General features: G+C 38.1%; 1 protein-coding gene across 1 annotated transcript in view; it reads left to right on the top strand.

Moving 5' to 3' along the window:
* LOC129780623 (voltage-dependent calcium channel type A subunit alpha-1-like) overlaps window positions 1-14,903 on the top strand; it is an 88,254-nt gene that overhangs the window by 47,904 nt on the left and 25,447 nt on the right. Inside the window, exons 2-11 of the mRNA XM_055789095.1 lie at window positions 6,696-6,854; window positions 6,920-7,192; window positions 10,219-10,316; window positions 10,629-10,784; window positions 10,853-11,082; window positions 11,137-11,240; window positions 11,301-11,773; window positions 12,569-13,418; window positions 13,487-14,050; window positions 14,116-14,259. Coding sequence (XP_055645070.1) covers window positions 6,745-6,854; window positions 6,920-7,192; window positions 10,219-10,316; window positions 10,629-10,784; window positions 10,853-11,082; window positions 11,137-11,240; window positions 11,301-11,773; window positions 12,569-13,418; window positions 13,487-14,050; window positions 14,116-14,259 — 3,002 coding nt within the window. The 5' untranslated portion in view covers window positions 6,696-6,744. The remainder of the gene's footprint in view (window positions 1-6,695; window positions 6,855-6,919; window positions 7,193-10,218; window positions 10,317-10,628; window positions 10,785-10,852; window positions 11,083-11,136; window positions 11,241-11,300; window positions 11,774-12,568; window positions 13,419-13,486; window positions 14,051-14,115; window positions 14,260-14,903) is intronic.

The raw sequence follows: 14,903 nt of genomic DNA, 5'->3' as shown, positions 1-14,903 counted from the left end.
TTTTGACAAGCTGGCTCAAGGTGATATAAAGAGTCGACGGCGACAACTATATTTTGCTGAATCGTGCAGTGTTGATATCTGTCAACCAAGTAGTGTTTACAAGTCATTGAGTTTTGCTCAACAAGTTCATTTTTTACTTTCAATTGTCGAGTTTCGTTGCAGATAAGCACACTGTAATGGGAAGTTCTGATTTTCTGTGCCCATTGAAAGAAAAGGGCGGCTGTCTGCACCATCGGATAGATTTGTAGTGAATGGTTTGGACGATTTAAAAGTGGTTATTTCAGTGATAAAGACATGAAGCGTTCGGGTCAACCGAAAAAGTTTAAAGACGAAAAATTAGCCCCATACGAATTGATAGCGAGAGATATCGAACGACGATTTTCCATTTCCGAAATGTTGCTTGAACGACACAAAAGAAAGATTTTTTTCGTTACCGGGGGACGGAAAATGGATTCGCTACGACAATCCAAAATGCAAAAGGTCGTATCTGAAGTCAACCAGGAACATCTACGTCAAAGTTGAACATTCACAGGACCAAAGTAATGCTCTGTATTTGAAGAGATCAAAAGAGCGTGATCCACTATGAGCTGCTTAAACCTTGTCAAACGATCAATAGAGACTTCTACAGGCAACAAAAGATTCGTTTAAAGCGATGCACATCCAATAATTGATTTTTTTTTATATTATAGTGACTTAAACTACAAAGTTCATTCACCCAAGTGTCGCCATGATTGGTTGTCACAGTCAGTGTGGCCAAATTTAAATCTGTACCAGAAGGGAAAAAATCTTTCTCATCTGTACTTTTTCTTCAAAAAATCTGTACTGTACCAAAATGCTGTACCATTGGAATTATTCATTTTAGAGAAAAATCATGAAAAATTAGAAAATACTCATCTGTTTACTAGAAAATATAATAATTACTTGCTTACTTTATATCTAGATTTACTTACTGCAATATACATCCACATTTGCTAGCCTTGAAACACTCGTGTGTTTGATGATGCTTATACACAGTCTTTCTAAATTTAGATTGTGTAGTATCATTCAATACGGTTTTTCGAGACAAACTTCACACGCGGAAAAAATCCGTACCAATATGTACTTTTCGACGGAAATCTGTAATCTGTACCGTACAGAATCTGTACCAAAAATAACGAAAAAATCTGTACCTTTTCAGATAAATATGTACGTTCGGCAACGCTGGTCACAGTATCGGTACCATGAACTCTGTTCACATTTACTGTCGCCTGGCTTCATTTTTTGGATTTATCGAAGTAATACTGTGGAATACTGTGGAATACTGTGGAATACTGTGGAACTAATGGAATCGTGACAATCGAATGTAAAATTGCACTGGCCAAAAACAACTTTGAAATATCACATTCGTTATAAAATTTTTAAAGATAATTTGAAGTTTTAGTATAAAATAGAACATGCAACATCGTCAAAACTGATTAGTGAACCGATATGTAACCGAGATACCTTCGATTTGATAAGTCGTCGCTGGAAAGATTCACTATTATCAAGTTTTTATCAAAAAATATTTAAAACATGTATATAGTACCTATTATTCAAACGATGGTATTAAAATCTTAGCTCTGAGAAAAGTGTCTCGGTCGATTGATATTATTTTGGAGTTTTTCTGCCAATCTTTGTTTATAATATTTTTTCTCAGAATGAAGACAGATCAATAACAATTAAAAATAACTGAGATGGTAAAACATTTCAATGACAGACGCCTTCTGTAAGGCAAGATTTCGGCAGGGACCAAAGTCGAACCGAGTTTCTCGACTCGACTAAATAGAGCCCATAGTCCAGCAACGATCAAAATAAAATCAGCATTTTTTCTACATTTTCGAAGAATGAATGAAAATTATTGCACTATAATTTTCCTTTTGCTGAGTATATAGAATCTAAATAAAAATTCGATTATTTATATCTACCGTGAGCAACGGCAGAAGTCCGATACGTATATCACCACCCCTTTCATTACTTGTCATTACTTCATACATTAGTCGTTTCGGAAAATATTAGCCGAAATTAGTACTCACTCACTCATACATGGTCCAGCAACCGAATCTCAACCACAGTACATAATATCTTACCCTGAATGGTGCCAGCATCATCAGCTACTTGAGATTTACAAACAGATTCGCATAAACACAAATTCATATCATAAAACGATATCGACGAGTAGACATCATCATGACAAGTCGAATCCAGGCCGCATTTGAAAGCATGTTATGTTTTTACCCCATCTTCCTTTGAACAAGAGCGAATCGAACGAGGCGATGTGAAAAAGTAACAGCACTAATACTCTTGCAAACGTATTGAAATTTTTCTTAGACGAAGATGGAGGAAAGTAATTCTGGGTGTATTTAAAAAAATATATTATGAACGGTCAACAAAATCTGCAAGGTTTTCTTTCTCACAAATGGATTTTGTCCACTGTGGTTTAAAAAAAACTCGATGACTCTGAATTTCTACAAACAGAATAAAATACCAACGGAAGCTAGATTTTTTCCACTACCAACAATGTTCTCGAACACCGCTTCACTCATTCCACGCTTGATTCTTCGTTAACATTCCACGCTTGACTCTACGCACCACGTTCACAGAACTCTAAGTCTGCCAAGCGGAATGGGGTTCTGAGTCACCATCATTCAGCATCCCTGCGCCATTCCCTAATGACATCAGCTGAAGGCAGCAGCGTCTGGAGCCATGGTGGCAAAACAACCAACCCAACTCTTGGGTCTGCACGAAGATCTAGACCAGGATTGGCGTTCCAGTATCCTTTCAAGCGCCCTTCAGGGAAGTCCTCGCGAGTGCGTTCGACAGTCAGTACCAGAGCTACGATACGGGAGTTTCTTTTTACACATGTGAAACAATTAGGTGTGATAATCATGGAGCAATGAGCAATTAGTGATTTATGCTGTTTGGCTGAAGCCAAACAAAACATCTTTGTGGTTATAGTGTAAATCACTGTTAATCGATGAATGATTGAGTTCCTCAAATATAAAATGATTTCAATCACAACGACTGGAGAAGAGAGAGAAGAGCATTGAGGATTGCGCTACGACTGTTAATCACAACCACAGGAAGGACAATGGATGTTTTTTCAGTGTGGCAAGTCATTTTACATTCTATTCCAATGCTGGTTGAAAAACTATGACCGCTATCCGGCAGTCGGATTATTGTATACTATAGTTTTTTTATCTCCTTGAAATTGTGTGTATCAATTGGGACTGGTTTTGTTTCCAATAGCCGCAATGTTTCGTCATCTTCAATGTGAAATGTTTTAACGCGAAGTTTGAACGCTTGCCAAGTAAATTTGTATTCTAAAGCTGAAGATGGTACTGAAAACTTATCGGAAAAAATTGTTCTGAACATACGGGAATAGACAAAACTGAGACTAGCGAAATTTAGGTAATGTTAAAATAATCAGTCAGTTAAATATATACTAGCTGTACTAGCTGAACCGACGAACTTCTTCCTGCCAAAAATAGATTTTTTGATTTGAATACTTTCATACATCCACGTTTTCTCACTAAGTGAACGTTAGTGAGTTCAATCACTGAAATTTTCATTGATTGTTAACCCTTTGTCTAGTAATTCTACAAAAATTCGTCCTTATAATATAAAATTATTTTCAGACACAATCCTCGTTCAAGATTCTTCAAGCATTTGGAAATAACATGTTTCTCCGTTGCATGGAATACATGTTTGCTACAGAGAATATTACAAAATAAAGACAGCTCAAATCGGACCATTCTTCCTCGGGTTTAGGGCACACCAACACAATTGGCCTTCCTTTTTTGTTTATATAGATAGAAGAAGTAGGAATGCGTTATTCCGTCTAAAATCCTTTTCCACTTTCGAACAAAAATCAATTTCGTTAGCGCCAACATCAATGGAACTAACAACGCTTAGCTAATTGTAGAACATATGGGAATTAAATTTTCCGAATTTTCCGATTTTTCTCTCCGCTATATTGATCTACGGGAAGAGACGAATACAACGAAATATAGATGACTCAAATTGAACCATTCCTTCCTCGGGTTTTGCGCTTACCAACACATTTGGCCTTTCATTTTTATTTATAGATATAAGATATGGTAATGCGTTATTTCGCCTGAAAATCCATTTCCACTTATGAACAAAGATCAATTTCGATAGCACAAACATCGAATGGACTAACAACGCTTATTATGATGTAATTTTCGAACATGTGGGAATTCAATTTTCCGAATTTTACGACTTTCCTTCATGATTTTCTGAAAATTTTCCGATTTTTCTCTCCACTATATTGATCTACGGGAATAGACGAATACAACAAAATACAGGAGGCTAAAATCGGACCATCCCTTCTTCGGGTTTTCCGCTTACCAACAGATTTTGCCTTACATTTTTATTTATATAGAAATAAGATATGGAAATGCGTTATATCGCCTGAAAATCCATTTCCACTTACGATCAAAGATCAATTTCGATAGCGCAAACATCGGATGGACTAACAACGCTCATTATGATGTAATTTTCGAACATGTGGGAATTCAATTTTCCAAATTTTCCGGCCTTCCTTCAGATTTTTCCGAAAACTTTCCGGTTTTTCTCTCCACTATATTGATCTACGGGAAGGGACGAATACAACAAAATAAAGAAGGCTAAAATCGGACCATCCCTTCTTCGGGTTTTCCGCTTACCAACAGATTTTACCTTACATTTTTATTTATATAGATTTACTTGCCATCAGTTCCAGATTTTCGGAGGTCATGTTGAAAGTCACATTTGTTTGCTTATACTTTTCCCCTAGTATGAAATTTCTTTTTCAATTTTTTTTTCATATTTTTACTCTCAATATTTGATATGTTAAAACTTAAAATCATGGCAAAAATTTTAATCTCGTTTCCAGGATCGAACATTTTCAGCAAACGAATTTTTTAGGGTCAACTGTTAGTGTGTTTTCCAAATCTCAATGTCACGAATAAACGTATTCCGATTGTGTAATATGATTCTAGAGGGCATAGGGCTAGAGGGCACTCTCAGTATTAAAATTCCCAAAAGCTCTTGTGTTACTTACATCCTTCCACTTCATTTATAAAGGAAATAAATGTGAAGAGTTGTGTCCAGAACACGTTCGCATTGTCGACATAGGACTAGGAAATTATTTTATTCAATTCGCTCGTTTACCACTTCGGAACATGTTCTGAAATTGATCGAGAATTTTGACATTGCTCTTTATTTGAAAGTGATGGCTCTGAAAGAAAACAATGTATCGCGTGTAGAATCAGCTGAAGATGAACGATTCATGCTTCATTCTTTCCTACGCGCGAATAATACACAAGCTGGCGATGCACTGCTCATACATCACATAAACTATTCTTCTTCCTGGTTATAGCTATAACAGCTATCGTAGTGTTTTTCCAGGTGACATGTATAGGTCACAGGTAACCACTTATATTGATTCTACCACTAACGCTGTTCCACATTTCTAACAAACAAAAAAATTAAACCACACAACAACAAAAATAGAATAGTTACAACATGAAGTGAGGGGGGTCAAACAAAAGTTGTGCCATGATTTAAGTCCTTTTGATTATCTGAAGCAAAAATCGAACAGATTCTGAATCAGTAAAGATGCCGCTATGGTATGAACCTCGGACAAGTAAAAAAAAATTACAAAAGAGCGGCCGTTTGAACTTGAAAAAACTAGTTTCGATAAAACGCGTTTGATGTTTTGTATCTAAGCCGTACTAGATAAGATATCACATCACTAAAATGGCTATAACTCGGTAAATTTTCGTGAAGTCATTTCTATGGCATATCCTTGAATGTCTAAACGACAGAAATATATTTAACAAAAGTTTTTTTTTCCATTTTCTTGACTAAAATACCACCTTAGTTCAATCAAGATAAGAACAAAATTTCACAGAAGGCTTCTGCTTCATTTAGAGCTTCATTTAGAATCCAACCAGTCGTCTCGGGATCTCGAGATTGGTTAAGGACATAAAAAAAATATGTTTATATCGAAATGCTGATATTTTTTCCATAAAAATATTGAAAAAACATTCCGTTACAGTTTCGATGAATTTTCGGACAATTGGGATGAATGAGGCTTTTTTCTTTTTATTCGACCCAATCAATTTTAAAATTATTATCAATTTTCGAACACAACACCTACTTTAATCACAAAATCTTCAATCAAGGAACTAGCAACTGTATGCAATGTTAGCAATCGGCAGAATGAAAGAAACAGCGTAGTACACAACAAAATGGTACTAAGCATATTTGGATATATTTGGTTGTTTTATATATTTTTTACATGTTTTACTTCGTTTTAAGTTCCATACAAAATTTGTTAAGGTAAGGAATTCAAGCACATTTGATCCGAAAATGATAAGTACAAAAAAAAATAAAACGATTTCAAGTGGCCGAATAATTATCCCAGTTTTCAATGTGCAAATGAAGGGCAGGGGTACTAAAACATAAACTATTTTACTTAATATGCATTTGAAATCTACGCTATTTACGTTACATTTACGTTTTAAATTTCGTAGACTCACCACCAATTCTCTAAACTTTATTCGCAATACAATCATTACCCGTCAAACGATTCCGGCGGCAGTATTACTATCCGTTCTATTCTAATTTCATATTAGACACTAACCAGATTCGTTTTTATTACCATCCCGTAGGCAAGCAGCGTCTCAAAGCGAGGCGCTTTCCACAGAGGACGGAAGGCAAATGGGTCCTAAGAAAGGCAAGAAGGGCAGCAGTCCGAGGCATCGAACTGGTCCGCCACCACCCGGTCCCTCATCGTTATTCATTTTCGCCGAGGATAATTTCATTAGGAAGTAAGAGACCTCATCACTCCGTGATTCGGAAATCCTTATACGCATTTGTGTTTCCCATCTCACAGAGCAACCAAATTTATCATCGAATGGCCGCCCTTCGAGTACGGTGTACTGTTGACAATCATCGCGAACTGCGTTGTGCTAGCTCTAGAGGAGCATCTGCCCCATGGCGACAAAACGGTACTGGCCCAGAAACTCGAGCTGACGGAGAGCTACTTCCTGTGTATCTTTACGGTCGAGGCGGCACTCAAGATCGTCGCACTTGGGCTGGTGCTGCATGCCGACTCTTATCTGCGCAACATCTGGAATATGATGGATTTTTTCGTAGTGTTCACGGGGTAAGAGAATCTGTATCATAATCATAGTTAATCCACCCCAGGAAGACAGTGTGATAAGAAGCTAGACTTTTCTTACATAGTTGCAGTTGAAATGGATTACGATACCAAAGGGGTTAGCCTGGAGTTTCGCTAGGAAAATGCATGGTTTTAAAGTATTAGGAGTTGAGAATTTTGTTTCCGTGTGTTTTAATGTTTAGTTTATGTTAGATTTTCCCGAGAGTTTCGGTGGTGTTGTTTATGTTTAATATATAATTTTGTTAGTTTTTGTTTTAATTCTTATTTTAGCTTATTTCCCACAAAATGATTTATTAATGGTAAAATGAATAGCTCGAATCTATTCAGAGCCAAATATTTCGGCCTCTACTAGTTGTACGAATTCAGTAACGCAAGAACTTAGTGTTATGCAAAACAAAGTCAACGTATTCATGAATTTAACACCTCAACAATACGAATATGTACCTTCCAACAACCTATCCATTTATCTGTGCTGGCATCATGTCACTATTTTCTATTCGATGAACTCGAAAAATTACAACCAGAAACTTCTCTCGACAGTGTAGAAGCCAAAAAGTGAAGATCTCTCGACTAAACCAAAAAACCATATCCAGGAACTCTTCGAGTTGATCAAACGCTGGCACAAATGCATCACAGCTAACGGGGACTACTTTGTAGGGAATATGTTAAATATTGAAATAATCTACAAAATAACCACATGTGAAGAAAAAATAGAATGATTTTTAGTTGAAAAAATCGTTGATAAAAGTCAAAAACTTTGGTCATCATTCATTCGATAACCGCTTGACAAATGACCAACTTAAAAATTACACTCTTAGCTAGTTTCAGTCAAAATTGAATCGATTTTTATCGTAATACAGTCTTTATTAACTCATGACCGTGGATATTTCGTTGTAGCTGCGACTTTGATGGTTGTCGTGGATTTTCCGATGATTTCTAACAATTAAGATTGTTGTATTAGCTCTACTTTTCATCTCCAGTAACAATATGCCAGAGAAATTTCTTCTTTTGTGCCTAGTAGACAAGTAAACCATCATATTCAAACTGATGTGAGTGGCACTTGATTGCAATCAAAATTTATAAACTTTTTAAATTGTAGGAAGCATAAATGAAAGCTTTTGGTTTTAAAAACTGATACTTTTAATAGCAAAATACGGTACTTTTCGCGATACAAATCAAAACCTCAAAGTAAACTGACAATGTGATGGTGAGAGAGTGGATGAAACGTAACAACGTTTTAGGAGTTGAACTCGGTCATTTTTTTTTTTTTGCTCTGGCAAACGGGGCAGCCACTTTAGTCTAAGTTATGTGTTTCTTCACACTCCGCTATGAAATTTGGTGAATTAGAAGATCTGGGAAAATCACAGGCGAAAAAACACCATGTGTTAATTCAATGTACAGTAGAATCCCGATCATCTGCGGAATAATCGGACAAACTCACTGCAAATAACGAAAATCTCGGATGACGCATTAAAGAACCAAAAAGAGGTACAAACACGAAAAAAGAAGTTTCTACATAAAAACTAAACTCTCCATCTATAAAGTCGTGTACACCAAGGGCTAAATAATGTAAAAGCCATGACCAAAACTAAAGAGCATAGGCCTACCACTCACTAACAAATTCCGGAAAGGCCTATTGATTTACTATGGAACTCGCAGTTGCGAATAATCCGCGCGGAGGATCACCCGCTCGCGGATAATCGGGGTTCTACTGTCATAGCCTTATTTATAGAATAGGATTTTTTTTTGCTTGCAGATAATATAACTTGCATATATTTTCGCAAAATAAAAAAAAACTGGCATCTCTGAAACTGAACAGAACAGCCTGTATTTGTGAAGCGAGTATTATTATGTGTTTTTGAAAAGGAAAAACGTATTTTGAAGTGTATATTATGGATGACAATTAACTTTTTCGAATGAAATTAGTATTCTATAGGAATGCAAATCACTTTTTTTTCTACAAGTGGTGAGAAAATCCCATACAAAAATTGTGTCTAAAATTAACGTTATATTATAATAAGTTTTAGTAGGAATATCGTAAAATTCAGAACAAATAGGTTAAGTTAGGGTTAGGGTTACGTGCTTCAAGTAAATAAATAATACTAAGTAGATATTTTCATTCAAATATTACCAATTGAAAATTGCCTTTGAGCCTTTCAACTGATGGAGAATAGTTTGGATCCCAAACTCGAATGTCGCCACTAATCATCGCGGACACTTTCGTTGTCTCGGGTTGAGGGCGATATTGACCGTGTAAGGTGGCAAAATATTGATTGAGGTTAGATCGCATGTCGAAAGCGTAGCTGTCCCGATAATGAAGACACTTGTTGTCAATAATTTTGATCGAGAAAGGCGGCGATGACACTGGATGCAGAAAAGTGGTCGTACGAATTGTATGCAATAGTGAAAGTAAACAGCCACATTGTGTTGTATTGGTGTGGGTACATTGCTTCCTAAGGTGCCCATAAAAGAGTCATCCGAGGAAGCTATACATGCCGTACACATACTAGAACAACATTTACTCGAGCGAGAAGCGAGTTTGTGTATAATACATATGTCATAGAGTTGGGACACTTTCAATTACGCACACATCAAAGTTTCAAATGTTAAACGAATGTTAACGACCTTCACTATTTCCAGCTATTCGAAACTGTAATCCGAAGCTGTAAAACTCCGAATTTCCGCTACTGTAACATTCTGAAGTTAATATCGTATTTAAAGCATGAATAGCAAAAAAAAAAGTTATAACATTCTGTAATCAAAATTCAATTAATTTTATTTCATTTTTTATTTCCTACGTTTTATTTCCTGATATTATTGAATCAAAAAAACAATGAGTATCATTAAGGTTATCAAATGGCCCGCTTATTGTAGGATAAATGTCAGTATGAATCAAGAGCTAGCCATTAGGTTCGAACAGGTATTTCCACGGTTCCCATGATTTCCAGTTTAGAAAAAACATCAATACCATAACCCTAAAACTCCTACAATTGTGAAATACATTCTTATAGGCTCGTCACGTTGCTCCCTCTTCCGCTCGAAGTAGATCTCAGAACGTTAAGGTCGATTCGTGTGTTGCGACCTTTGAAATTAGTTTCTGGAGTTCCTAGTGAGTAGAATAGCGTAATCAAACATAAACATACATAAACAACAAACGCATAATGACCATCATAACCATAAAATCTTCCTCATCTGGTTCACCACCTGCAAGCACTCATCCACACAAAAGTAGCTAACTTTTTGCGCACTTAAATCTCATACCTTTTTCTGAATTATCCGATCATCATCTGAAAGCTCAATTCAATAGTTTGCATCGTTTTCCTAGATATTCATAATCAATGGTAGAGTTTGAGTTGTAGCAATCGTACCGAAGGCTTATTCACACCGAACCATACTAATCACAACCGTTTATTCTCCCAAGGTCTACAAGTTGTACTGAAATCCATCATCAAAGCTATGGCCCCGCTGCTACAGATCGGTCTCTTAGTCTTGTTCGCAATCGTTATATTTGCAATTATAGGATTAGAATTTTACTCTGGTGCTTTGCACAAAAGTTGTTACAGCTTAGAAAATGCCTGTAAGTACCAGACGATATGCTTTTGGCATAGTGGAGCTTTTGGATAATTTTCGTGTGCACTTCCACAGTTGAAATTGTTGAAGAAGGCGACATGCCGACGCCTTGTTACGACGACGACGACACGATGAACGTCGAACTGCCAGCCGGAGTGCATCTGTGCAACCACAACGAGAGTGCATGCATTGAACAGTGGGAAGGCCCCAACTATGGCATCACGAACTTTGACAACATCGGCTTCGCCATGTTAACCGTGTTCCAGTGCATCACGATGGAGGGTTGGACGTCAACCATGTATTGGGTAGGACTCGTTTTTGTTTCGATCAACATTAGTATTTATTTCGTCTCCTTCCAGACCAATGACGCATTAGGCTCAACATTTAATTGGATATATTTTGTGCCTTTGATCATTATTGGTTCATTTTTTATGCTCAACTTAGTTCTCGGTGTTCTCAGCGGGTAAGGATATTTGGTTGCGACAAACACTGTCAAACACTTCCAACACTTTTCCCATTGCAGCGAATTTGCACGAGAACGAGAAAAAGTCGAGAATCGCCAGGAATTCTTGAAACTTCGTCGCCAACAGCAGTTGGAGAAGGAGCTGAACGGATTCGTCGAATGGATCTGTAAGGCGGAAGAGATTATCCTGGCTGAGGACCGGACCACCGAAGAGGAACGGATGTACATAATGGAGGCTCGCAAAAAGGCCGCTGCTAAACGGAAAAAGCTGAAAAACCTCGGCAAATCCAAGTCTTCCGAAACCGACGACGAGGAGGTCACAACTGAGTCGGGGGACGAAGGTATTCTGAAAAAGGAGAAGAAACCGGCCAAATCTGGCTTCTGGCGAGCTGAAAAGCGATTACGGTACTGCATCAGACACACGGTAAAAACCCAATGGTTTTACTGGTTCGTGATAGTACTAGTGTTTCTGAACACCATCTGTGTAGCGGTCGAACATTACGGACAGCCAAATTGGTTAAAGCTATTTTTATGTGAGTAGTCCTGACCTCTGTGGTCACGAATTAATGATCAATGGATAATCACCGTGAGCTCAAACGTGTTTCACATTTTTCATTGTTCTCATTGCGAATTAGCTTTACACAGTTTTTGGCATGTATAAATATACATCATCAGCAAGAGTTTCCATTGATTGTAAGAACCAAAGCTCATCCTATTCGATGATGTATTAGTCATGATGTTTCACTAGAAACTTCATCACTTACAGAGCTTTGATTCTTACAAATATTATCTGCCACAAGAATAAAGGCTCATTGCTAATGATAAAATCGTTCTCTATACACATTGTTTCTTGTTAGCGTTTCAATTATAGGACTGTTTTTACGTTATCTGAAGAATTCTTTTTAGCGTTGCCTCCCTGTAGATATTCCCTGTAGAAAACACTTTGCCGAAGCCGATAGCATATCTTTTCGGAAAATTTACCTAGAAATGTTAGCATAAACCCTTCCCCAAGATATCTCAAAATTATTTTCCGTAATCTCTGAACTCGCACTTCGCGTTTCATTCAGAATTTCTCAGCGGGGAACGGATAGATTCACTGCGTTACGTTTCTGTTCTCACTTAGTTCTTAGCTTAGTACCTATTGCCGAAATAAAAACAAGTGTGATTCTTTTAGCCCTCTCTTGTGGAAATAATGGAAACACTGCAGGGAACTTGCTTCCAGTCTATGTTTGCGATTCACCACCATTCGTGTGATTGCCTATGCCACCGAAACAGAGAGCTGCCCAAAGAGAAGCACACTTACGACTTACCTATCTTTTTTATTCTAGACTACGCCGAATTTGTGTTCCTAGGGTTATTCATGTTCGAGATGTTGATCAAGATCTACGCGCTCGGACCCCGCATCTATTTTGAGTCGGCTTTCAACCGGTTCGATTGCATTGTTATCGCTGGTTCAATCTTCGAGGTGGTTTGGTCTGCCTACAAAGAGGGTTCCTTCGGTATTTCCGTGCTACGAGCCCTGCGGTTGCTACGTATATTCAAGGTCACCAAGTACTGGTCCTCGCTACGTAACTTGGTTATCTCTTTGCTCAGTTCAATGCGTTCGATTATCTCGTTGCTGTTTCTGCTCTTTCTGTTCATACTGATATTCGCGCTGCTCGGCATGCAGCTCTTCGGAGGACAGTTCATCCTACCAGAAGGCACACCACCGACTAACTTCAACACGTTCACCATCGCACTACTCACTGTGTTCCAGATCCTCACCGGTGAGGATTGGAACGAGGTCATGTACCTCGGCATAAACTCACAGGGCGGACACGACAGCGGCATGATCTACTCACTCTACTTCATTATCCTGACACTGTTCGGCAATTACACCCTGCTGAACGTATTCTTGGCTATCGCTGTCGATAACTTAGCGAACGCACAAGAACTGACCGCAGCAGAAGAGCAGCAGCAGGAACGAGACAAAGAGAAACAGCAGATGGAACTGGAGAAGGAGATGGAAGCACTGCAAAAAGCAAAAGACGGCACTCCCACTACGGAAGAAGCGGAGGCAGAAAAGGAAAAAGAGGTCAAAAAAGAGGAGAAGAACGAAGAAGAGGATGAGGAACAACCGGAAGGTCCGAAACCTATGCTCCCATATTCATGTATGTTTGTCTTCTCGTCTACAAACCCGTAAGTATCTCACAGATGAAAAACATTGGTTGCCAAAACTAAAAACTCTAATCTCGTCCCATAATCAGAATGCGTCGTGCAGCGCATTGGGTGGTCAACCTGCGGTACTTCGATTTTTTCATCATGATCGTTATCTCACTGTCATCGATTGCGCTGGCCGCAGAAGATCCGGTACAGGAGGATGCACCCCGGAACATCGTTCTCAACAATCTGGATTATGCCTTCACCTGTGTCTTCACGATCGAAATGTTGCTGAAAGTTATCGATTTGGGTGTGATTCTACACCCGGGAAGCTATCTGCGCGAGATATGGAACATCATGGATGCCGTTGTCGTCGGATGTGCAGTTATCAGTATTGGATTCGACATCAGTGGAAGCGATGCGGGGGCAGATTTGTCAACGATTAAGTCACTCCGGGTGCTGCGAGTTTTGCGCCCACTGAAAACCATCAAGCGAGTGCCGAAGCTGAAGGCGGTCTTCGATTGCGTCGTTGGCTCGCTGAAGAATGTCATCAATATCCTCATCGTATATATACTGTTCCAGTTCATTTTCGCCGTCATCGCAGTGCAACTGTTTAACGGAAAGTTCTTCTATTGTTCCGATGATAGCAAGCACAACAGCATCGATTGCAAGTGGGTATCATTATGTTGTGGTTTTGTCGACAGTGCTCAATAATCGTGGGTATGTTCGTTTTCAGAGGATCATACTTCGTTTTCGATGAAGTGGACGGACTGCCACGGGCGGCCAAACGCGAATGGAAGACTCAATACTTTAATTATGATAATGTAGCAACCGCCATGCTGACGCTGTTTGCTGTGCAAACCGGAGAGGGGTGGCCACAGTGAGTAACGCATAGCTTATACGTTTAAATTTATTTCCACAGACAGGATGTGACTTTGAAGGTTAACGGGTAACTAAGTCTCTAACGAAAACTGCATCTTTTATAACTGTAAGTTTGCTTCCGTGTCAGATATTATCTTCAACGGATTAGATGCCTGATTGAAATTAAATTTGATGTTGAAAGCATTTATATCTTAAACGATCCCCCCCTCTTCGATATTTTTGAAAATATTTTAATTAAGAAACCCTCTTAATTCAACAAACCTCGACATATTTTTTTTATTTATGAAATTTTAATACTTTGCGAAATCTTAACCATTTAAGAAAAGTAATATGATAAATGAAATATGTATGCGTTTCTACGAAGACGTAAAAGTAATATGAAAAATGAAATCTATATGTATGACGTATGTATAACGTTTTATCCTAGTACTAACCGTTCTCGAGATATTTTTTTATCCCGTTTGTTTATTCATTTAGGCTTTAGCATTTTAACTGTAACAGAACCGGGTTTTAATCGTGTTCATGGTTTCTATAAATTGTAAATTATACAGTAACCATTTATACAGTCAATCGCAAAATTAAGTATGCACCTCGTGTTGGTTTGTTATTTTTGAGTTTTTCGGGGTTAAAAAGTAAATAATT

The sequence above is a fragment of the Toxorhynchites rutilus genome, chromosome 3, assembly GCF_029784135.1.
Source record: "Toxorhynchites rutilus septentrionalis strain SRP chromosome 3, ASM2978413v1, whole genome shotgun sequence".
Classification (NCBI taxonomy): domain Eukaryota; kingdom Metazoa; phylum Arthropoda; class Insecta; order Diptera; family Culicidae; genus Toxorhynchites; species Toxorhynchites rutilus.
This window is presented reverse-complemented; position numbering and strand designations above follow the sequence as displayed.